The sequence below is a fragment of the Salmo salar genome, chromosome 21 (assembly GCF_965601325.2).
Source record: "Salmo salar chromosome 21, fSalSal1, whole genome shotgun sequence".
NCBI lineage: Eukaryota > Metazoa > Chordata > Actinopteri > Salmoniformes > Salmonidae > Salmo > Salmo salar.
This window is the reverse complement of record NC_138311.1, coordinates 18,458,019-18,484,182: the sequence shown is the minus strand read 5'-3', so window position 1 is coordinate 18,484,182 and position 26,164 is coordinate 18,458,019. Positions and strand designations below refer to the sequence as shown.

The 26,164-nt window shown below is 41.6% G+C and overlaps 1 protein-coding gene across 1 annotated transcript; it reads right to left on the bottom strand.

Annotated features, from left to right (window-relative positions):
* Positions 1-43: 43 nt before the first annotated feature.
* Positions 44-25,583, bottom strand: poglut2 (protein O-glucosyltransferase 2). Its single transcript, XM_014163995.3, has 10 exons — positions 25,022-25,583; positions 22,788-22,993; positions 14,763-14,968; positions 13,648-13,725; positions 10,879-11,051; positions 10,363-10,600; positions 8,346-8,555; positions 8,116-8,205; positions 1,512-1,619; positions 44-233 (listed from the first exon to the last, which is right to left on the bottom strand). The coding sequence occupies exons 1-10, from the start codon at positions 25,342-25,344 to the stop codon at positions 216-218; spliced, it is 1,650 nt and encodes a 549-aa protein (XP_014019470.3). The 5' UTR covers positions 25,345-25,583; the 3' UTR covers positions 44-215.
* Positions 25,584-26,164: the final 581 nt, after the last annotated feature.

Sequence of the window (26,164 nt, the reverse complement as noted above, 5' to 3'; positions counted from 1 at the left end):
TGGTGTGTGCATATATCGAAGGAAGAAAAGAACACAACAAGTGTTAACATACAATGAAAAAATATTTATTATAAACATGTGGAAACTAACAATCATGTATGGTTAGGGTGACTGACAAGCCCACAATTCACATTTTGGCCCCCCAAAAAAAACATTTTACAGCACAGAAACATCAGATAAAAATGTGATTGTTTTATAATTGAACAGCGGACAAATCATAATTCATCCTTGACCTGAAAAGCAAACATAAAAAAAAATCAATGTCAAACTTCATATGCAGGGCAGGGTTGATGTTAGTGTCATAAAAGTCATACGTTTGTCAAAAAAAAAACTGTTATAAAAACCATGCAATGCCATAAAGCTTTTCCAATTCAATGAATCTGTTCCCTCGGAATCTTCGATCCATCCGCATGTGTATTACAAAAAAAGACTTAAAAAGATCGATAGAGTAGTGTGTTATTTGCAACATAACATTTATGATATGTTTGGACTGATATAAAACCAGCTTAGGGGGATTTAGCATAGGCTAAGATAACATTTAGCTCTGTGGCAAATGCATTTTGTCAAACGTATTATATGAATCCAATCAGTTGATTGAATATCCCTTTGCCAAAGATCTGTTTTCATGTCACCTTTGACAGACAGCAGCCTGTAAAAAGACACTGGCAGGGACATTCCTTTAGCATTGTAGACATAGGGGGCAAATTATCATATACTGCATTAGAGTTGGGCAATACGGACAAGTGTCTATATCGCGATAAATTGCCTGAATTGATCAATTCAGAAGAATAGGACGATGTGTGTATGATATTACAGGAGCAGTGCAGTCAAAACGTGATTTTCCTTAATTTTTTTCCTGATCTACTACCGCATGACAAGAGGTACCAATGCACCATGTCTGGAACCAACATCTACCCAGACTACCTGCATTGACCCTTTTTTGCACTAACTCTATGCAGACACAATTGACTCTACCCACACACTCACGACCCAACACACACTACATACGCCCACACACACACACACACAAGGCATACTGACGCCACACACACTTTCATACTCACCACATATGCTGCATCTGCTGCTACTGTCCATTATCTAACCTGTTGCATAGTCACTTTACACCTACCTATACATACAGTATGTTATTTTCTACTCCCTATATATAGCAATGTTCACTGTGTATTTATTCCTTGTGTCACTATTTATGTTTTATCTTTAACTCTGCATTGTTGGAAATGGACCCATAAGTGAGCATTTCACTGTCAGTCTACACCGGTTGTCTACGAAGCATGTGACAAATAAAAATGTGATTTGCCAATAATTTTGTGTTTATAGTCCCAGCTCTATCCTATATCAGAATCTCCTGTTGTCAAAACACTGATAGCCCAGTTCAAGGTTGACTGCAGTGGGATCAGAGCTAGGATGCAATCCCTTGTGCAAACATTCCTGCTTCCATTTTCCTCCCTATGTGCTGTAATAGAGAAATTAGCTTGTGTCTTGATGCTTACCTGTGGTGTCCTGTGGCAGGAGCATGGGAAGAGGTCATCAGTGGGCTGCTCGACCCGTTCCATGCCCTCTCTGATCTTAGGCTCAGTCACCTGCAACTTGGCATACTCCTGGTCAACAGAAATAGAGAAACATGGGGATTTAAAAAAAACAATGATATATTACACACACTACCATTCAAAAGTTTGGGGTCACTTAGATATGTCCTTGTTTTTGAAAGAAGAACACATTTTTGGTCCATTAAAATAACATCAAATTGATCAGAAATACAGTGTAGACATTGTTAATGTTGTAAATGACTATTGTAGCTGGAAAGGGCAGATTTTTTATGTGATATCTGCATAGGCGTACAGAGGCCCATTATCAGCAACCATCACTCCTGTGTTCCAATGGCACGTTATGTTAGATAATACTGGTTTATCATTTTAAAAGGCTAATTGATCATTAGAAAACCATTTTGCAATTATGTTAGCACAGCTGAAAACTGTTGTCCTGGTTAAAGAAGCAATATAAACTGGCCTTCTTTAGACTAGTTGAGTATCTGGAGCATCAGCATTTGTGGGTTCAATTACAGGCTCAAAACGGCCAGAAACGAATAACTTTTTTCTTAAATTTGTCAGTCTATTCTTGTTCTGAGAAATGACGGCTATTCCATGCAAGAAACTGCCAAGAAACTGAAGATCTCGTACAACGCTGTGTACTAGTCCCATCACAGAACAGCGCAAACTGGCTCTAACCAGAATAGAAAGAGTGGGAGGCCCCGGTGCACAACTGAGCAAGAGGACAAGTACATTAGTGTCTAGTTTGAAAAACAGACACCTCACAAGTCCTCAACTGGCAGCTTAATTAAATAGTACCTGCAAAACACCAGTCTCAAAGTCAACAGTGAAGAGGCGAATCTGGGATGCTGGCCTTCTAGGTAGAGTTGCAAAGAAAAAGCCATATCACAGACTGGCCAATGTTCTGGGAAGGGAGTTGTACGAGATCTTCAGTTTCTTGGCAATTTCTCGCATGGAATAGCCTTCATTTCTCAGAACAAGAATAGACTGACGAGTTTCAGAAGAAAGTTATTTGTTTCTAGCCATTTTGAGCCTGTAATCGAACCCACAAATGCTGATTCTCCAGATACTCAACTAGTCTAAAGAAGGCCAGTTTTATTGCTTCTTTAAATCAGCACAACAGTTTTCAGCTGTGCTAACATAATTGCAAAAGGGTTTTGTAATGATCAATTAGCCTTTTAAAATGATTAACTTGGATTAGCTAACACAACGTGCCATTGGAACACAGGCGTGATGGTTGCTGATAATGGGCCACTTTACGCCTATGTAGATATTCCATAAAACAAAATCTGCCATTTCCAGCTACAATAGTCATTTACAACGTCTACACTGTATTTCTGATCAATTAGACGTAATTTTAAATTGGACAGAAAATGTGCTCTTCTTTCAAAAACAAGGACATTTCTAAGTGACCCCAAACTTTTGAATGGTAGTGTATATATTAAAGAGATGATGAAAATAAGAAAACTTTGACAAATATCGCTTTGTCATGACACCACCTTGTCATGGCCCCATCATTCACTACCTATCATCATAACTCACAGGTGTTGAAATATTAGTGCTATTTTGGAGATGAAAAAAACCTATCCCACAATCCTGTCATTCAAGTAGCAAAACAATGATACACAAAAGTTCAACTTCATACTACGCGTTCAGATTCATATGTATGTAACAGGGTAGGGGTCAACTCGAATTGAAAGCATATCAGTTCAATAATTGAAAGGAGGACATTGGTTTTCAATAAACTGAAAAGAAAAACTCAACAAAAAAAGTGACGTCCCTTTTTCAGGACCCTGTCTTTCAAAGATAATTCGTAAAAATCTAAACTTCACAGATCTTCATTGTAAAGGGTTTAAACACTGTTTCCCATGCTTGTTCAATGAACCATAAACAATTAATGAACATGCACCTATGGAACGGTTGTTAAGACACTAACAGCTTACAGACGGTAGGCAATTAAGGTCACAGTTATGAAAAATTAGGACACTAAAGAGGCCTTTCTACTGACTCTGAAAAACACCAAAAGAAAGATGTCCATGGTCCCTGCTCATCTGCGTGCAAGGAGGCATGAGGACTGCAGATGTGGCCAGGGCAATAAATTGCAATGTCCGTACTGTGAGGCGCCTAAGACAGCGCTACAGGGAGACAGGACGGACAGCTGATCATCTTCGCAGTGGCAGACCACCTGTAACAACACCTGCACAGGATCGGTACAGCCGAACATCACACCTGCGGGACAGGTACAGGATGGCAACAACAACTGCCCGAGTTACACCAGGAACGCACAATCCCTCCATCAGTGCTCATACTGTCCGCAATAGGCTGAGAGAGGCTGGACTGAGGGCTTGTAGGCCTGTTGTAAGGCAGGGCCTCACCAGACATCACCGGCAACAACATCGCCTATTGGCACAAACCCACCATCGCTGGACCAGACAGGACTGGCAAAAAGTGCTCTTCGCTGACAAGTTGCGGTTCTGTCTCACCAGGGGTGATGGTCGGATTCGCATATATATCGTCGAAGGAATGAGCGTTACACCAAGGCCTGTACTCTGGAGCGGGATCGATTTGGAGGTGGAGGGTCCGTCATGGTCTGGGGCGGTGTGTCACAGCATCATCGGACAGAGTTTGTCGTCATTGCAAGCAATCTCAATGCTGTGTTACAGGGAAGACATCCTCCTCCCTCATGTGGTACCATTCCTGCAGGCTCATTCTGACATGACCCTCCAGCATGACAATGCTACCAGCCATACTGCTCGTTCTGTGAGCGATTTCCTGCAAGACAGGAATGTCAGTGTTCTGCCATGGCCAGCGAAGAGCCCGGATCGCAATCCCATTGAGCACATCTGGGACCTGTTGGATCGGAGTGTGAGGGCTAGGGCCATTCCCCCCCAGAAATGTCCAGGAACTTGCAGGTGCCTTGGTGGAAGAGTGGGGTAATATCTCACAGCAAGAACTGGCAAATCTGATGCAGTACATGAGGAGGAAATGCACTGCAGTACTTAATGCATATACTGACTGTTACTTTTGACTCTCCTTTGTTCAGGGACACATTATTCCATTTATGTTAGTCCCATGTCTGTGGAAGTTGTTCAGTTTGTCTCAGTTGTTGAATCTTATGTTCATACAAATATTTACACATGTTAAGTTTGCTGAAAATAAACGCAGTTGACAGTAAGAGGACGTTTCTTTTTTTCCCCTGAGTTTAGTATCTATTTAAAAAAAGAATATTTATAATCACTTTCAGAATGAACTGCCTTAGATTTAAATTGACCTAATCCAGTTATGTAATATGTACGCAAGATGAGAAGGTAAAATGTGCACATTCATTCGGTTTCCAACAAGGAACACAGGTAGCCCCAACTTTGTTGACCTCCACCACTATCCCTCATAAAACACACCTGTCTTTATGGCTGATATCTTTTGTGAAGACAGGAAGTTGTCCGTTTAAACATTCATTTCTGCAACGGCTGGGTTATGAGCTCCAATAAAGCACTTCAGGGAGAGACACATCACCATTATGTCCCTGGGCCAGTGTTCCTTTCCCAGAAAAAAAAACACAGGGAGGGGCCATGGCTCTTCATGATGCCCCATGACCCTCCTGACCTGTGGGCTCAGAAGTGGACCAAGGCTGGAGGCAGGTGGTGGTGGTTTGGGTTAGTGCTCTTCACGCATCCGATTCAGAAATGTGTTTGTAAATGTGGCATTGGATGAAACACACAGGTACACTTTTTATGTTTGAAAGAGTGCAAAGGGAAAAACATCTCCCATCTGTATGGCTCAGTTGGAAGAATTTGCAACGCCAGGGTTGTGGGTTTGATTCCCACAGGGGACCAGAACGAAAGAGTAAGAAAACGTATGCACTCACTACTGTAAGTCGCTCTGGATAGGAGTGTCTGCTAAATGACTAAAATGTACATCGAGGCTATCTATAGTTGTCAGTAAAATAAATACAAAAAGTATATTCTCATGAATAAAATAGACATTGATAAACATGTATTGCATTTGACTGACATTACTACATTATAATTACATGTTCTTCTAAGGGCTGGGAGGGAGGATAGTAACATTAGAAGCAATCCAAATTGAGGAACATGTAAAACCACATTGAAAAACAACCAGAGCCAAAGAAATTGTTGAAGGTACACATGCTTAAAAGGGACTCCACTGCTTCTTCAAGGTCAGCATATACCACCATTATAAAACAGCAACACGTGTAGGGTCTGAACTGAGCATGCAAAACCTCACTGTTGACAGTGCAAAGACACACAAGTCACAAAACGAGATCCAGTGGCAAAAAATCTCTTCCTTGTCAGCCAGACACAGTTCTTTACCGTGACGACCCAGACACATGCATGGGAAGCTTGGTTATCATGATGTTAACTTGAACTCAATACTCTGAATTAAATTCACTCTTTGGAGGCGTACCATGGAATGGTTCAATGACGCCCTATTCTAGCCGGGGGGTCACCCACCCAAGTGTCATTCCAATAGGTGGGCCCTTCTATTCTGCCCTAGCCAAGGTGAAAGTTGAGGGTTGAGCCCTGACGTGTCAGTGTCACAGCTGAGGAGTAGCCCGACCTAGGAATACCTGGCCTCTGTACGAGTAACTACTGTCCTTGAAGTGTGGGTATAAAAGTGAGCGGTAGAGATGGGAAGATAAGAGATGAGATACGCAAGCTGATGATGATGATGATAACAAGGGTGCATGAAACACTAGGCACACATTCAACATCTAGTTCTTTAAAACCAACAATGCAACAAGTGTGTGTACCTAGGGCTGTTACGGTGACCGTATTACAGCCCCACCGGCGGTCACGAGTCATGACGCCAGTCAAATTCCATGTGACAGTTAAGTCACAGTAATTTGGCTTCTCCAAACTCTAATGCTGCTAATGGTCACATAGCCTACAATGCAAATGAAATCGAAAATCTAATCAAACACTTCATGAGAGCCCATGAGCTCATGTTGCGTAACATTTCTATAGGCTATGCAATTTCCTGAGAAAACAGAGTGATGGCCTCTATTAAAAGGAGGAGGATCCCATCAGCTTTCTATAGGCTTACGATATTTATTTCTCAACTTTCCTAATATTAAGCACATTGCTTCTCTTTACAACAGGAGTATAGCCTATCTGGCTGGCATGGAAATGAACCATGGGAAAAGTGTCCTCATTCGCTATTTAAGTGCATAGATTACATGTCTTTTTTTCCCTGCCCTGTTTCGTCACAGGTGCATGATAATGGTACATTCTAAATGAAAACAAATTTCACACATATTATCTAGTAAAGACTAGATTAAATCAAGGATAGTCTGATGGGTGACAATATTAGCATATCACTTGTGAATGATGCCCAGCTTAATTAGGCCTACTCATTTTATTGGGTGACAAAAAGTAAGTGTGAACAGTTCTTCCAAGATCTTCAATATGCGCCTCGAAATTGGATAAGGATGCGCGCAGTTGCATCCATGAAGTGTCTGTCTTCACTTGTAGCCTGTGAGAAAGACCCGATCACATGACGGAGAGCCATGTGAGTGAGAGGTGCTTCGGAGCACGCAGTCGGGATAAGGGAATTATAATTATTATATTCAGCCCAAGGGCACGGTCACTGGCCGCAAAAGGCATGGATTGTTTTAAGGGGCATTACGGCCACACAAAGGGGATGCCATTGGGAAATAGAGGCATTATCAAGTGCTTGTTAAATTGTGAATGAGAGACTGATATAGTGTGTAAAGCCCGCGCCAAAAAAACTTTGGTCAAATCATCATTTGAGTCGCATCATGCAGCCTTAGAATGTATAAAAATCTAAACATATAGCCCAACATTTGTATCACAACTAAAATTACATAAATAACTCTAAATGAAGCATATACGAGTACCTGTTTCTTTGTTAACAGCTCATGTGCACTCCCTCAAATCATTTGTTGAAAATATTCTTTCCATTTTATTCAGCTATGTTCAATTATATTCTTCATACTATCAAATAACATAAAATAATGCCATGGAACTCTACGCAAATCTAGTCTGCTAAATGAACTAGTGCAGCCCACAGCCATATGGCATAGCCAGATCAGGACCTAACATAAGGACAACTCAGACAATGCTATTCTGTCCTTCTGAAATACTACATTTTCTTCATGTCATGTTTCTTTAGACCTGTCTAAAATAAATAAATGGGTTTATTGTGATGGTGTAGGCGATATTACATGGATTTATTAGACTTTTTAAAATGTAGATGTTCCAAAGGTCTGCATCAGTGTGTGGAAGCCAGGAGATGCCAAACGTGTTTACGTTAATCAACGGCCAATTACCGTGAGACCGGCAGTTATTTGCTTGACAATCACCAGCTGACAAAAATGCCCTACCGCCACAGCCCTATCTATACCTACTACCGTCGGTTATCCAGGTTCTCAAGTTTCTCCACAAAGGCACACTCTTCACTTACTTATTAAATACAGCTCTAATTTCAAGTGTGCATGTCTGAATCTTGACTGTATACAGTATGTAGAGTTAAATAAATGTAGTCGTAGTGTAAAGTGAAATGTTACCTGGAAGAGTTTGTAGTAGTAACAGAATATACTGTCCCCCATCAGATGATTTCGGGCAAATTGTTGACCAGCAACTGCGATTTTTCTTGCCTGGAAGAGCGAGATCATACTGAGCTTTTGAACAGAATGGGAAAAAATGTGTGCCTACATACTGTATGTTCCCCCAATATATTTGAAACTTTGAAGTGCATTACAAATCCAACAGCGTATTCATCAATCATCCTCATCACCTCCTCATCTTGCTCACGGGCCCAATGGATCTTGTCCTGCAGGTCAGCCAGGTCTGCTCTGATGGGGATGTAGTGTTCCCAGGGTCTGAGCTGGCTGTAGAAGTGTTCATAGTAACCAGAGTCCTGCTTCAGCACCACACTGTCCCCAGCCAGCAGGTAGGGCAGTCTGTAGGCTGCCACCGTGCCATCTATGTTGATCTGGTACTTGTACTGTCAGAGGAGATAGAGGTGGGGTGGTGAGACTGTTCAGTTCCATTTTCAAATAAAATCTTCTGGGGTGTATATGCTTGTTCCTGACCTATTTCCTGTGGGATTCAAGGGATTGGTTAACCTGATACAGAATAAGCCTAGTCCTGGACTAAAAAGCAAACTCAATGGAGAATCTCCATTTTAAATGAAGTCCAGTAGTGTTGACCCCAATTAGTCGACTGGTCAATTGTTTGGTCAATAGGCTGTTAGTTGACCAAGTAGTTTTTTTTGGCAAGCAGTAGCAAATATATATTTGTTTTTTTATGGCACACGAGATACCCCTCTGATACCTGTCGCGCCCATCTCAGTGAACTAATCCATTGCAGAGGATGAGAGTAATCCATCGCGGAGCCACGTGGATGGCACAGTGCTAAATCTCTCTCCAGAATGTGTTCTCTCCTGCACATTCATTGCTTCATAACTTAATTGTGTGAAATGTTTTCCTTGACTGTTAGTTTTGGTAAATTTCATTCCACTTACAAGTTTTGACAATTTAGTCAGTCTTTTGTTTGGAGCGCAACTGTCAATGTTGAGTAATGCCTCGATCACACCGACAGCATTGCATTTTGGTACACCAGAAGTACATTCATTTCCAATGGAACGCTGCGTTTGCCTCGCAGCATTGAGTTGCAGAGGCAGTTGCAGTGCGTTCTGTGTGGTGCATACGTTGGATTTATCGAACATACGCGTCAAACTATGTGTAGACGGCTTGACAGAAATGGTAGCAGAAGGTGAACGTTGAACTTTTGTTGCACACATATCCAGATGATGCTGCGTCACATTTTGTGCAAATATACTATCGGTGTGATCGAGGCGTAAGGAAAGACGCATACCTGATTATGCATGGAAGTAGGCCTATAGGCTACCTGGCCTGAGCGCAAATGTAGGCACTTCTCAAAGTAATGTCTTCACCTCAAACAGCAAGCAAACAAAGTCTGTTTTACAGCCATTGAGAATGACAATAGTTCCTCAATGTATTTGAAAAATCTTTCCAGCTCTTTCAATAACCACTCAGCGCGAAAGGGAAAAATGTCATGCTCTGATCCAGAGGAAACATCATAAAATAGGTTTACCTGATGAGCTCTTATACCTTGTGAAAAATACACAACATCTGTTCTGTTTCCGAGCTCACTGGCTTGGGAAACCGAGGGCCCAGAATATTACATACAATGTTGCAAGTTTGCTAGTTTAAGCTTCAGGCTGGACCCAAGTTAATAGTTTATACAATGTTTCTAGTTCCTTGCAGACAGGCCATGAGTAGCCAATGTGATTAATAGGATATTTATTTTAAATCAGAATATTTTCTACCTGCAGGCTGCAATGTTTTTATTTGTTGGCTTTATGACTGGAAAGCACTTTACTGGCCTCTCGTTTTCATGCGTTGCCATGTGCATATTGTCTTGTAAAATGAACTATTAAAATCTACTTTTTATCTCTGGCATAAAGTCTCCTCCAAACCGTTCTCATTTTTACAAGTCTCGTCCCTTGTTCTTTTTGTTTTACAAGCAATTATCTGCCCCATTAAATAAAATGTAGTCAAATGTCACCGCTAAAATAGTAAAAATTATCAACGTGTACATTTTCTAATTATGGACTTATAAATTAAATATATTGCCAAATATGATAACACCAGAAATCAACCCAAACTTTATCATTACCTACCCCAAAGCAGCGAGGTGTCTAATTGATGATACACCTAGCCTGGGAGTGAGTCTGTCTCATCTGCAGAGACTGGATACTTTTTCTGCCTACACCACATCCATCTCACCTTGAAGAAGTCAAAGAAGGAGACGTGTTTGACCAGCGGTCCGTAGAGGCTCTCATCGTGTTTGAAGAAGAAGAAGTTGGTAAAGGCTGCATCCACCATGTCGGGGTGAGCCCTGGCCAGCTTCACCAGCTCCAGGCGCTCCTTGCGACTGTCCCGCCCCCTCCAGAACGCTGTGGCGTTCTTCTCCCTCCACGGAGGCCCTGTATTGGCCTGGACCGACATCATGTCCAAACTCACTCTGCTCATCGGAAGAGAAACAACAGACACAATTCGCTAGCACACAGACCTGATAAAGATAATGTTCTTAAAATGCTGTCACTAACCAGTTGAGTGTGTGGGCCCCATTATTCTATTTTGGATTATATTATTTGTCCAGCGCACATTTCCCTTCGGATCAAATACACTATCATAATAGTACATTCTGAAAAACAAAATATTTTGGCTGTAGCATCACTTGCACCTGTGTATAATGGATGACACACAGAGATAAATGAGGAGAGCAACAGTGGTGCTTGCCTTCCCATGGTCTCCAGGACCGACTCGGTGAGGTCATAGGTTGGCATAACGATGTCGCGGGTGTCATTGGAGCCGCACCAGGAGAAGATGGGGTGGAGCCTCTCTGAGGGCCTCCTCTTCTCCAGGGGCCAGTCCCCCAGGTTCACAAAGAACTCTAGATCTGGGACCCGCACCTGACCGCACAGGGAGCGAGAGAGGAGACACTGGGCTTAGAACATACATCACTACCTGACCGCACAGCGAGAGAGATAGAGACAGAGAAGACAGAAGGAGAGAGAGGAGAAGAGAGAGACAGAGCAGGACGAGCGAGAGAGAAGATACTGGGCTTAGAATATACGTTGCCTACAAAACATAACATTATTGTCCATGTTGCAGCGAACAACGGAAATGTCTTCTGCTCTGTTCTACACAACCTCTTTAAAAAATAAACATCTCTGCATCTAAATTCACCCCCCAGTATACCCTGATAAATAACACAGCCTTTATAAATGAAGTTGACATATATTCTTTACAGAAATGCCCTAGGCTGTGATCTTCATGAGTCCACAGTGCCATCTAGTGGCCACGGGGACAAATAACCCTAGAATCAACCCCAACACCTTCCATTATCTCCCACCACGTCGGTGATTGCGGATGTGAAGGAATCTGATAGGGGCAAGCGAAACCTCCATTTCCGATCAGCCTTTAACGGGCCTTTGTCTTTCAATAGTGGCTCAACAAGGACTTCCTATTCCAAAGTAAATGGTCATGAATGTTAAAAACGCCCACACCAATAGAAATCCACTTTTCGGAGCTGAAAGATGGCCAGAGCTTACCCCATGATGTTGCACAACGATTTAAGTCAAGATGTCATCGTTTTAGTCAAAGTATGATAGTTAGTCACAGTCTGCTTAAACTAATAACAAACAAACAATTATATGTTTTCATGTCTTTATTGAATACACTGTGTAAACATTCACAGTGCAGGGTGGGAAAAGTATGTGAACCCTTGGATTTAATAACTGGTTGACCCTCCTTTGGCAGCAATAACCTTAACCAAACATTTTCTGTAGTTGCGTATCAGACTTGCAGAACGGTCAGGAGGAATTTTGGACAATTCCTCTTTACAGAACTATTTCAGTTCAGCAATATTCTTGGGATGTCTGGTGTGAACTGCTCTCGAGGTCATGCCACAGCATCTCAATCGGGTTGAGGTCTGGACTCTGACTGGGCCACTCCAGAAGGCGTATTTTCTTTTGTTGAAGCCATTCTGTTGTTGATTTACTTTGTGTTTTGGGTCGTTGTCCTGTTGCATCACCAAACTTCTGATGAGCTTCAATTGGGGGACAGATAAACCTAACATTCTCCTGCAAAATGTCTTGATAAACTTGGGAATTAATTTTTCTGCCGATGATAGCAAGCTGTCCAGGCCCTGAAGCAGCAAAGCAGCCCCAAACCATGATGCTCCCTCCACCATACTTTACAGTTGGGATGAGGTTTTGATGTTGGTGTGCTGTGCCTTTTTTTCTCCACAGTGTTGTGTGTTCCTTCCAAACAACTCACCTGTAGTTTCATCTGTCCACAGAATATTTTGCCAGTAGCGCGGTAGAACATCCAGGTGCTCTTTTGTGAACTTCAGACGTGCAGCCATGTTTTTTTTGGACAGCAGTGGCTTCTTCCCGTGGTGTCCTCCCATGAACACCATTCTTGTTTAGTGTTTTACGTATCATAGACTCGCCAACAGAGACGTTAGCATGTTCCAGAGATCTCTGTAAGTCTTTAGCTGACACTCTAGGATTCTTGTTAACCTCATTGAGCATTCTGCACTGTGCTCTTGCAGTCATTGCAGGACGACCATTCATAAGGAGAGTTGCAACAGTGCTGAACTTTCTCCATTTATAGACAATTTGTCTTACCGTGGACTGATGAACATCAAGGCTTTTAGAGATACTTTTGTAACTCTTTCCAGCTTTATGCAAGTCAACAATTCTTAATCTAGGGTCTTCTGAGATATTTTTTGTTTGAGGCATGGTTCACATCAGACAATGCTTCTTGTGAATAGCAAACTCAAATTTTGTGAGTGTTTTTTTATAGGGCAAGGCAGCTCTAACCAACATCTCCAATCTCGTTTCATTGATTGGACTCCAGGTTAGCTGACTCCTGACCTGACTCCAATTAGCTTTTAGAGAAGTCATTAGCCTAGGGGTTCACATACTTTTCCCAGCCTACACTGTGAATGTTTAAAATGATGTATTCAATATAGACAAGACAAATACAATAATTAGTGTGTTATTAGTTGAAGCACACTGTGTTTGTCCGTTGTTGTGACTTAGATGATCAGATCCAATTTTATGGCCAATTTATACAGAAATCCAGATCATTCCAAAGGGTTCACATACTTTTTCTTGCCACTGTAGAAAAACACATATGGGCGATCTTTCAATAGTTATCGATATTACAGGAGCTTCATCTTATTCCTTTTTAACTATATCTATGGCGGACTCGGGGCTACAATTTACGGAAGATGCCAAAACTTGAGATAACAAGAGATGGCGAAGTCAACGATAGGCCAGTGGTTTCCATCTGTGGTAGTTTTCCCTAAATCAAAGCGTATGAAAAATCCAGCTCCAATCCAGCTAATCTTGTGAATATGGTGTAGCAAAAAAAAAAAAAAATATAACGGAAACAAATAAAATGAGCTAACTAGATAAGGTCAGCAAGACAGTTAGCGCAAGCTGTTGATGTTCATCAACTCCACATGGTCCTTTAACTTCATTTTCAAGAACTCACCTTTCTGGTTAGCGAGAGGAGGAAGGCATCCATGAAGATCCTGAATCCCACATGCTCCCCTAGTGTCTTAATGTAGACCTCAGGGTGGAAATATAGAATAGAATATTAACTTTATCGTCCATGTGTTACAGCAAACAAATGGAAAATTGTCTCCCGCTCTAATTCTCAACCCTCCCGCAGACAGCACGCGTCGCACACAGTTCAGACGAGCACATGGTCAAGCTGCAGTGCAGCAGCCCTGGATGGACAGAAATTGCTCATGATAAAAGTTAGAAAAAAATTCTGATTACATTGTTAATACTGGCTGTAATCATAACAGTGGTGGAATCAACATCTCTTGGGAAGCTCACATTTATGTAGATGTAGAATCAACTGAGCTAGTGTGTAATTCCAGATGACCACAGAAGTGAGTGGGAACTGCTGCTGACCTCTTGCAGCTCACCACAACCTCACTGCATAAAGCCTACCGCCACCGCTTACCAGGGCAGTGTGACGTCACTGGAGTGACACACACTCACACTGGATTGCGGTGTTTATGCAGCATTGTGTGAGGAAACAAGAAAAGGGGATATATCCAGAACATGCCTATTGTAGTTTGGGTATGGAATACGGTTCAAGCAAGAGATGAAGCATATCCAGTTAGTGGGTGTTAGAGATGTATCAAATCCCAGCTTTTGAAGTATAGTGGGATTCAAATCTACATTTCAACTGACAACTGTATAGTCGGATTCAATTTTACAACATTTTGACTGACACCTGTTTGTATGTAATAGTATGATTACAGGTACCATGATTCGCGGTCTTCCAGAATTATTGGGGGGGGGGGGGGGCTTAACAATACTACCTGGTTGTTCAACACGGTACAGGTGTCTAATAAAAATGGGACTCAGGTGTCTTCAACCTTTACAATAAGTCCATTTTTATGACTGGAAATGGCCACGCCACCTGGTCCCATATTCACAAAAAGTCTCAGAAATACGAGTGATGATATTTGACCAGTTTAGCTTTTTAGAATCAAAATGAATACAATTATATGGAGGGGGGGGGGGGGGGACCTGACTCTAGATCAGCACTCGGGTATGCTTTTTGAACATGGGTCCTGGTCTACCATATACCTTGTTGTCTTTGACTGTGTAGTGGCAGAGGCTCTGTCTCTGTCCGAAACGCTGGGGCACCTCCAGGGCGTTGCGGTCTGGGTCCACCCTGGGGAACAGGGCAAGGTCCTGCTCTATTTGGGGGAAGGACACAGGGCACTGCATGTCCTCCTTCCACACAGAACCACTGGGCTGGGGACAGTCACAACCATCATGGTACACTGGACCTAAAGAGAGGGGGTGGAGAAGGGAGCATAGAAAGTTTAGATGACCCTCATGAAGCATTATAGATGCAGTAGTGTCTCACAGAGAGAAATACAGTTTCTCTGGTGTCTGGAACCAAGGACTAATAACACCAATTCTATTTCAAATTTGACCCAAACAATTGTCGTGGCATTTGCGCCAACTGCAACCCGGGGGAAATATTCTGCGCCATCATGAACAGCTGATTACTGCACTCTCTCAGTCAACAAGATGTCCTGAGCAAAAGTTCCATTGGATTCCTACCAAATGATTGAACATCAGACCATATTTATACCCTACACACCCTAACTGATAAACATGCAAAACTAAAACAATGTTTTTGTAGATTTCCAAAAACTATTTGATTAAATTTAGCATGAAGGCATTTTAATAAAATGTATTGAAAGTGGTAGGTGGAAAAACCCATGTCATCAAATCAATGTACACAAGCAACAAAACGTGCAGTCAAAATGTGAGATAAACACACATTTATTTTCCCAAGGGCGTGGAGTAAAACACAGAAACAACTTGCCTACTTATTATTTATATAAATTCATTTGCCAAAAACACTTGAGCAATCAACAGCCCCCAGTCTCATGCTTAACACAGAAGAAGGAAAAAAAACATTCCTCCTTTATGCAGATGATCTGGTAGTGCAGTCATCCAGAAAATAGGAACTACAGCAGCAAGTAGATCATCTGCAACAGTTCAGTCAGACCTGGGCACTGACAGTCACTCTTATGATATTCCAGAAAAGGTCCAGATGTCAGGGAAAGCCATCTACTTTTTTAACTGGGCTCCACTCCTACACACAAACACACCTACTTGGGACAACAACAAAAATGAGCTCCACAGGAAACTTCAACCTGGCCGTGAATGAAGTGAGAGACAAAGCAAGGAGGGCTTTCTATGCCATTAAAACAAATCTATAAAAATTAGACATACCAATTACAATTGGGAAATATTAGATTCAATAATAGAACCAATTGCATTATATGGCAGTGAAGCGTGGGGTCGGCTTACAAAGCATCGACAAACCCTGCATGCGGAATTCTGTAAGAACATCCTCAGAGGACAGAGAAACAGCAAACCACGCATGCAGAGCAATTCCCTCTTCTGATTAATATTGAAAGAGCCACCAAATGTTATAATCATTACAAAAACTAGTGAAGGCTAAGTATATCACCTTATTGGGAAAATATACCACAAAATATCTAACTTAAATGATATTTGGCTCTAAAACCTGACAGTACACGGTGGCAGACTATCTGAGAAAAACACTGGCTTTGTACAGACTCATTGAGCACAGCCTGGCCATAGAAACCAGCTGTCGCAGGTAGATCTGGCTACCCACAGAGGACAGGCTGTGCTCACTCCGCCCTCAGAGAGGAGGTCGAGACAGAGCTCTACTTTCTCCTACACTGCGAGAACTATGCAGACTTCCAGGCAATTTTCTTCCCCAAAATGAAAACAAATAAAAGGTTTTGAAACAAAAACAGAAAAGATAAATCTATTGGGAGAAAAAACCCCTCTGTGCCATATACAGTGGAAAGAAAAAGTATGTGAAACCTTTGGAAATACCTAGATTTCTGCACAAATTGGTCATAAAATTTGATCTGATCTTCATCTAGGTCACAACAATAGAAAGTCTGCTTAAACTAATAACACAAACAATTATATGTTTTCATGTCTTTATTGAACACACCGTGTAAACATTCACAGTGCAGGGTGGGAAAAGTATGTGAACCCTGGGATTTAATAACTGGTGGACCGCCAGCAATAACCTTAACCAAACGTTTTCTGTAGTTGCGGAGCAGACCTGCACAACGGTCAGGAGGAATTTTGGACCATTGCTCTTTACAAAACTGTTTCAGTTCAGCAATATTCTTGGGATGTCTGGTGTGAACTGCACTCTCGAGGTCATGCCACAGCATCTCAATCGGGTTGAGGTCAGGACTCTGACTGGGCCACTCCAGAAGGCGTATTTTCTTCTGTTGAAGCTATTCTGTTGATGATTTACTTCTGTGTTTTGGATCGTTGTCCTGTTGGGTCAAACTTCTGATGAGCTTCAATTGGCGGACAGATAAACCTAACATTCTCCTGCAAAATGTCTTGATAAACTTGGGAATTTTTCCGCGATGATAGCAAGCTGTCCAGGCCCTGAGGCAGCAAACCAGCCACAAAACATGACTCTCCCTCCACCAAACTTTACAGTTGGGATGAGGTTTTGATGTTGGTGTGCTGTGCCTTTTTTTTCTCCACACATAGTGTTGTGTTCCTTCCAAACAACTCAACTGTAGTTTCATCTGCCCACAGAATATTTTGCCAGTAGCGTTGACATCCAGGTATACATTTGCTAACTTCACACGTGCAGCCATGTTTTTTTTAGACAGCAGTGGCTTCTTCCGTGGTGTCCTCCCATGAACACCATTCTTGTTTAGTGTTTTACGTATCATAGACTCGTCAACAGAGATGTTAGCATGTTCCAGAGAAACTCAAATTTTCGGAGTGTTTTTTTATAGGGCAAGGCAGCTCTAACCAACATCTCCAATCTCATTTCATTGATTGGACTCCAGGTTAGCTGACTCCTGACCTGACTCCAATTAGCTTTGGGAGAAGTCATTACCATAGGGGTTCACATACTTTTTACAACCTACACTGAATGTTTAAATTATATATTCAATATAGACATGAAAAATACAATTTGTGTGTTATAAGTTTAAGCATACTATGTTTGTCTATTGTTGTGACTTAGATGAAGATCAGATCAAATTTGATGACCAATTTATGCAGATATCCAGGTAATTCCAAAGGGTTTCCAAAGGGTTTTTCTTGCCACTAAGTTTCAAAACAAATGTAGCTTCCCGCCACACGCGGAGGGACAGCATGTGGAACAAACAACCAGGACAATAACATTGCTACCTGTGTCTTTCTCACCAAGTAAATATTGTCCTCATTCATTTACTACTATATTTGTCCTGATAATTGTTATTACAATTGTTCCTATTATTATCTGTGTCATCATTGATTTGATATGTCTATATGTTTGCTTTTTACAGCCTTATTCTAAAATAAATGTAAATGTTTTTTCCCCTCATCTATCTACAAACAATACCCCACAATGACAAAGAAAAAACAGGTTTAGACATTTTTGCAAATGTATATATAAATAAATAATGAAATATCAAATTTACATAAGTATTCAGAACCTTTACTCAGTACTTTTTTGAAGCACCTTTGGCAGCGATTACAGCCTGAAGTCTTCTTGGGTATGGGGCTTGGCACTAGAGGTCGACCGATTATGATTTAACGCCGATACCAATTATTGGAGGACCAAAAAAAAGCCGATACCGATTAAATCGGCAGATATATATATATATATATATATATATATATACACACACAATGACAACAATACTGAATGAACACTTATTTTAACTTAATATAATACATCATCAATAAAATCAATTTAGTCTCAAATAAATAATGAAATATGTTCAATTTGGTTTAAATAATGCAAAAACAAAGTGTTGGAGAAGAAAGTAAAGTGCAATATGTGCCATGTAAAAAAGCTAACGTTTAAGTTCCTTGCTCAGAACATATGAAAGCTGGTGGTTCCTTTTAACATGAGTCTTCAATATTCCCAGGTAAGAAGTTAAGTTGTAGTTATTATAGGAATTATAAAACTATTTCTCTCTATACCATTTGTATTTCATATACCTTTGACTATTGGATGTCCTTATAGGCACTTTAGAATTGCCAGCTTAATCTCAGGAGTTGATCGGCTTGAAGTCATAAACAGCGCAATGCTTGAAGCACAGCGAAGAGCTGCTGGCAAATGCAGGAAAGTGCTGTTTTAATGAATGCTTACGAGCCTGCTGCTGCCTACCACCGCTCAGTCAGACTGCTCTATCAAATCATAGACTTAATTATAATATAATAACACACAGAAATACGAGCCTTAGGTCATTAATATGGTCAAATCCGGAAACTATCATTTCGAAAACAAAACGTTTATTCTTTCAGTGAAATACGGAACCGTTCCGTATTTTATCGAACGGGTGGCATCCCTAAGTCTAAATATTGCTGTTACATTGCACAACCTTCAATGTTATGTCATAATTATGTACAATTCTAGCAAATTAATTTACGTTCTTCGTTAGGAAGAAATGGTCTTCACACAGTTCGCAACGAGCCAGGCGGCCCAAAATGCTGCATATACCCTGACTCTGCTTGCACAGAACGCAAGAGAAGTGATACAATTTCCCTAGTTAAAATAAAATCAATGTTAGCAGGCAATATTAACTAAATATGCAGGTTTAAGAATATATACTTGAGTATTGATTTTAAGAAAGGCATTGATGTTTATGGTTAGGTGCACATTGGTGCAACAACAGTGCTTCTTTCGCGAATGCGCTTGTTAAATCAGCCGTTTTTGCTAAGTAGGTTGTGATTCAATGAAAAATTAACAGGCACTGCATCGATAATATGCAACGCAGGACAAGCTACAGTGAGGGAAAAAAGTATTTGATCCCCTGCTGATTTTGTACGTTTGCCCACTGAAAAAAAAAGGATCAGTCTATAATTTTAGTGGTAGGTTTATTTGAACAGTGAGACACAGAATAACAACAACAAAAAAATCCAGAAAAACGCATGTCAAAAATGTTAGAAATTGATTTGCATTTTAATGAGGGAAATAAGTATTTGACCCCCTCTCAATCAGAAAGATTTCTGGCTCCCAGGTGTCTTTTATACAGGTAACGAGCTGAAATTAGGAGCACAATCTTAAAGGGAGTGCTCCTAATCTCAGCTTGTTACCTGTATAAAAGACACCTGTCCACAGAAGCAATCAATCATTCAGATTACAAACTCTCCACAATGGCCAAGACCAAAGAGCTCTCCTAGGATGTCAGAGACAAGATTGTAGACCTACACAAGGCTGGAATGGGCTACAAGACCATCGCCAAGCAGCTTGGTGAGAAGGTGACAACAGTTGGTGCGATTATTCGCAAATGGAAGAAACACAAAAGAACTGTCAATCTCCCTCAGCCTGGGGCTCCATGCAAGATCTCAACTCGTGGAGGTGCAATGATCATGAGTACAGTGAGGAATCAGCCCAGAACTACACGGGAGGATCTTGTCAATGATCTCAAGGCAGCTGGGACCATAGTCACCAAGAAAACAAATTGGTAACACACTACGCCGTGAAGGACTGAAATCCTGCAGCGCCCGCAAGGTCCCCCTGCTCAAGAAAGCACATATACATGCCCATCTGAAGTTTGCCAATGAACATCTGAATGATTCAGAGGACAACTGGGTGAAAGTGTTGTGGTCAGATGAGACCAAAATGGAGCTCTTTGGCATCAACCCAACTCGCCGTGTTTGGAGGAGGAGGAATGCTGCCTATGACCCCAAGAACACCATCCCCACCGTCAAACATGGAGGTGGAAACATTATGCTTTGGGGGTGTTTTTCTGCAAAGGGGACAGGACAACTTCACCGCATCAAAGGGACAATGGACGGGGCCATGTACCGTCAAATCTTGGGTGAGAACCTCCTTCCCTCAGCCAGGGCATTGAAAATGGGTCGTGTATGGGTATTCCAGCATGACAATGACCCAAAACACACAGCCAAGGCAACAAAGGAGTGGCTCAAGAAGAAGCACATTAAGGTCCTGGAGTGGGCTAGCCAGTTTCCAGACCGTAATCCCATAGAAAATCTGTGGAGGGAGCTGAAGGTTCGAGATGCCAAACGTCAGCCTCGAAACCCTAATGACTTGGAGAAGATCTGCAAAGAGGAAGGAGTGGGACAAAATCCCTCCTGAGATGTGTGCAAACCTGGTGGCCAACTACAAGAAACATCTGACCTCTGTGATTGCCAACAAGGGTTTTGCCACCAAGTACTAAGCCATGTTTTGCAGAGGGGTCAAATACTTATTTCCCTCATTAAAATGCAAATCAATTTATAACATTTTTGACATGTGTTTTTCTGGATTCTTTTGTTGTTATTCTGTCTCTCACTGTTCAAATAAACCTAGCATTAAAATTATAGACTGATCATTTCTTTGTCAGTATGCAAACGTACAAAATCAGCAGGGGATCAAATACTTTTTTCCCTCACTGTAGATAAACTAGTAATATCATCAACCATGTGTAGTTAACTAGTGATTATGTTAATATTGATTGTTTTTCATAAGTTTAATGCTAGCTAGCACCTTACCTTGGCTCCTTGCTGCAATCGCATAACAGGTAGTCAGCCTGCCACGCAGTCTCCTCGTGGAGTGCAATGTAATCGGCCATAATCGGTGTCCAAAAATGCGGATTACCGATTGTTATGAAAACTTGAAATCGGCCCTAATTAAATCGGCCATTCCAATTAATCGGTCGACCTCTACTTGGCACACCTGTATTTGGGGAGTTTCTCCCATTCTTCTCTGCAGATCCTGTCAAGCTCTGTCAGGTTGGATTGGGAACGTCGCTGCACAGCTATTTTCAGGTCTCTCCAGAGATGTTCCATCGGGTTCAAGTCCGGGCTCCGTCTGACCCACTCAAGAATATTCAGAGACTTGTCCCGAAGCCACTCCTGCGTTGTCTTGGCTGTGTGCTTAGGGTCATTGTCCTGTTGTAAGATGAACCTTCGCCCCAGTCTGAGGTCCTGAGCGCTCTGGAGCAGGTTTTCATCAAGGAACTCTGTACTTTGCTCCGTTCATCTTTCCCTCGATCCTGATTAGTCTAGCCAGTCCCTGCCTCTGAAAAACATCCCCACAACACGATGCTGCCACCACCATGCGTCACTGTAAGGATGGTGCCAGGTTTCCTCCAGACGTGATGCTTGGCATTCAGGCTAAAGAGTTCAATCTTGGTTTAATCAGACCAGAGAATCTTGTTTCTCATGGTCAGAGTCCTTTAGGTGCCTTTTGGCAAACTGCAAGCGGGCTGTCGTGCCTTTAACTGAGGAGTGGCTTCCGTCTGGCCACTCTACCATAAAGGCCTGATTGGTGGAGTGATGCAGAGATGGTTGTCCTTCTGGAAGGTTCTCCCATCTCCACCTAGGAACTCTGGAGCTCTGTCAAAGTGACCATTGGGTTCTTGGTCACCTCTCTGACCAAGGCCCTTCTTCCCCGATTGCTCAGTTTGGCCGGACAGCCAGTTCTAGGAAGAGTCTTGGTGGTTCCAAACTTCTTCCATTTAAGAAGGAAGGATGGAGGCCACTGTGTTCTTGGGGACCTTGCAGAAATATTTTAGTACCCGTGCCCAAATCTGTGCCTCGACACAATCCTGTCTCGGAGCTCTACGGACAATCCCTTCGACCTCATACCTTGGTTTTTGGTCTGACATGCACTGTCAACTGTGGGACCTTATATAGACAGGTGTGTGTCTTTCCAAATCATGTCCAATCAATTAAATTGACCACAGGTGGACTCAAATCAAGTTGTAGAATCATCTCAAGGATGATCAATGGAAACAGGATGCACCTGAGCTCAATTTCGAGTCCCATATCAAAGGGTCTGAATACTTATGTAAATAAGGTATGTTTTTTTGGTTTTAATACATTTGCTAAAATTTCTAAAAACCTGTTTTCGCTTTGTCATTATGGGGTATTGTGTGTAGATTGTTGACGTAACAAACTGTAGAAAAAGGGAAGGGGTCTGAATATTTTCCGAATGCACTGTATGTGGTAACACTTTCCATCCCAATGAAGCCTTTTGAATTGAATTGACAAAGACAGAGAGAACGAGAGAGTGAGGTAGAGAAAGAGAGATGAAGAGAAAGGGAGACAGAAAGAGTGAGTTAGTTGGTTTACCTTTCAGAATGAATGGGGACTTCGCGACGTGCTTGTCATTGAGCAGTATGTGGATGTGTAGGTCTGTGTAGCTGGCATACATCCTGTACCGCACCAGAAAGGAGCCATCTCTGCGATCTAGAACCTGCACCCAGATTCTAGTGAACTGTTCCACTGGGGACACGATCTTCACCTCGAATGTGTTCTCTCCGGGGGATGATGTGAAACTGAATGGCGTACACAGCGACATATACAAGCACGAGGGAAACAACATGTAGGCCTATGAGCTGAGCAGATTATATTTGGCTGAGCTGATGGTCATCATATGATCACAATAGTGTCAACAAATCTGATTGCAGCGCCTTCAGAAAAGTACTCACACCCCTTGACTTTTTCCACATTTTGTTGTTAAAGTTGGATTAAAATGTATTTAATTGTCAATGATCTACACAAAATACTCTAATGTCAATGTGAAAAAGAAAAAAAATCTAACATTTAAAAAAAGAAATCATAAAAAATAAAACACTAATATATCTTGATTAGATAAGAATTTCACTTCCTAAGTCAATACATGTTAGAATCCTCTTTGGCGGTGATTACAGCTGTGAGTCTTTCTGGGTAAGTCTAACAGCTTTTCACATTTGGATTGTGCAATATTTGCCAATTATTCTTTAAAAACATTCAGGTTCTGTTAAATTGGTTGTTGATCATTGCTAGACAACCACTTTCACGTCTTGCCATAGATTTTCAAGCAGATTTAAGTCAAAACTCTAATTCTGACACTCATTGAACATTCACTGTCTTCTTGGTATGCAATTCTATTTAAGATTTGGCCTTGTTTAAGGTTATTGTCTTGCTGAAAGGTGAATTTATCTCTCAGTTTCTGATGGAAAGCAGACTAAACCAGGTTTTCCTCTAGGATTTTGCGGGTGCTTAGCTCCATTCCGATCATTTTTTATCCTGAAAAACTCCCCAGTCCTTAACAATTACAAGCATACCCATAATATGATGCAGCCACCACTATGCTTGAAAATATGGAGAATGGTACTCAGTAATGTGTTGTATTTTCCCCAAACATAACACTTTGTATTCAGGACAAAAAGTTAATTGCTTTGCCACATTCTTTGCAGTATTACTTTGTTGCAAACAGGATGCATGTTTTGGAATATTTTTATTCTGTACAGGTTTCCTTCTGTTCACTTAATATTGTGGAGTAACTAATGTTGTCGATCCATCCTCAGTTTCCCCAGCCATTAAACTTTAACATCACCATTGGCCTCAAGTTGAAATCCCTGAGCAGTTTCCTTCCTCTCCAGCAACTGAGTTTGGAAGGATGCCGCTAACTTTGTAGTGACTGGGTGTATTGATACACCATCCGAAGTGTAATGAATAATTTCACCATGGTCAAAGGGATATTCAATGTCTGCTTTTTTATTTTTAACCCATCTACAAATAGGTGCCTTTATTTGCGAGGCATTGGAAAACCTCCCTGGTCTTTGTGGTTGAATCTGTGTTTGAAATTCATTGCTCGACTTACAGATAATTGTATGTGTGGGGTACAGAGATCAGGTTGTCAGAAAAAAATCATGTTTAACACTATTATTGCACACAGGGTGTGTCCCTGCAACTTCTGTGACTTGTAACTCATGAACTTATTTAGGCTTGCCATAACAATGGGGTTGAATACTTATTCACTCAATAAATCATTTGTAAACATAATTCCACTTCGACATTATGGGGTATTGTGTGTAGGCCAGTAACAAAAAAATAAATAATCTAAATCGAATCCAGGCTGCAACAACAAATGGGGGAAAAGGTCAAGGGGTGTGAATACTTTCTGAAGGCACTACAGGCCTATCTGTAGTTTAAACTCCAGGTGATATATGCATTTAAAACTGTTAAATGACTGTCGGTTACAATTATGTAGGCCAAAAGTGAACCTCGTGAGTAAACACCCAAAACAACAATGACAACTGTGGAGGAGGAAACTCCCCCAGAGGCAGAGGTGCCACAACGATGTGTTCAATGAGTGTTATCCCCGAATACTATCTATCTCCAACCCTTGGGAAACACAGTCATTAAATGTGTTCAGTGATGTAAGCGTCCAGTTCTACTTTATCTGCACTTTCTATCATAATTCACGTGTGGTTTTACGATTCCACTGCTACATTGTGTCCACTGGCCATGCCATCGGCAGCTAGCTAGCCGCTTTGTATCGTCTGGTAGGCTTCCTTGAAGAATAGCGACATACTTACTTTCTCCCCGAGCTGTCCACAGTCTGTATGTAAAAGAAACGAGCTGGAAGGACAATATTTGCTTCGAGTCCAGAACCCCATACCAAAGTTCTTGTAGCACTGGGCACCGCGCCGGTTGAAGCCACGGAAGGTGTCTGTTCCATCAGCCCCAGACAGCACAACACAAATAACGAAAGCACTTTACGCAACATATTTCTGCGACTCGGTTCTTGTGAAAATGCTTTGGTCCCTTGTCTATTCCAAACTACTCTTTTACAATGGAATTTCAAGCCTGTAAAATGACCATCCCGGTAAAATGTAGGAAACGCCGGATAATTCGACATCTGGCCGCCAGCAGTGCATAGCCTACATCCAGCGAAACACCCTTTCTGGAAAATATGCGGATGCAATGTTTCGATTTGTGTATACTATACTCACGTTAACACAACACAGCGTATTTCTATTAGTTTGCTGTGTCACATTTTTATCGGTAAAGTTTCTAATAAAACATACATGCAGACAAAATCCTGTCCGGTTTGGGTAGAAGTTATTCGCAGACAGGCGAGCCTGGCAATCTGATTGGTCGCCCCCACAACGTCTGGTAGAGCGGGAAGCTGATTGGACCAAAATAGTAGGAAAAGGCCATTGGGGCAGACGTATTTACTGCCATGCAAGGATCATTTCCAATGACTAAGTGAAACATTTTTACATGAGGGGTTTGTTCTTCAATGTTCCTAGATAGTGGGCTCCCGAGTGGCGCGGCGGTCTAAGACACTGCATCTCAGTGCAAGATGCGTCCCTGGTTATCACATCCGGCCGTAATTGGGAGTCGCATAGAGCGGCGCACAATTGGCCCATCGTCGTCCGGGGTAGGCCGTCACTGTAATTAAGAATTTGTTCTTAACTGACTTGCCTAGTAAAATAAATTGTGGATTTGACTTATATTGACCTAATATTAGAAATCAGTCATATGTATGTATATATATTTCTGTAGTAGATTGCCCAACTTTTTAATGTGTTGGTGCAATGTTGGTTTACAAAAGGCTTCCATCTCCAATTTTAACAATCGTTATGGCTTCATACCACAACTCTTTACTGTGTAGCCTTAGTTTTCAAAAAGTCACAGAAGTCACATTGGGGGAACAAAGCAGTACAGGTTTCTCT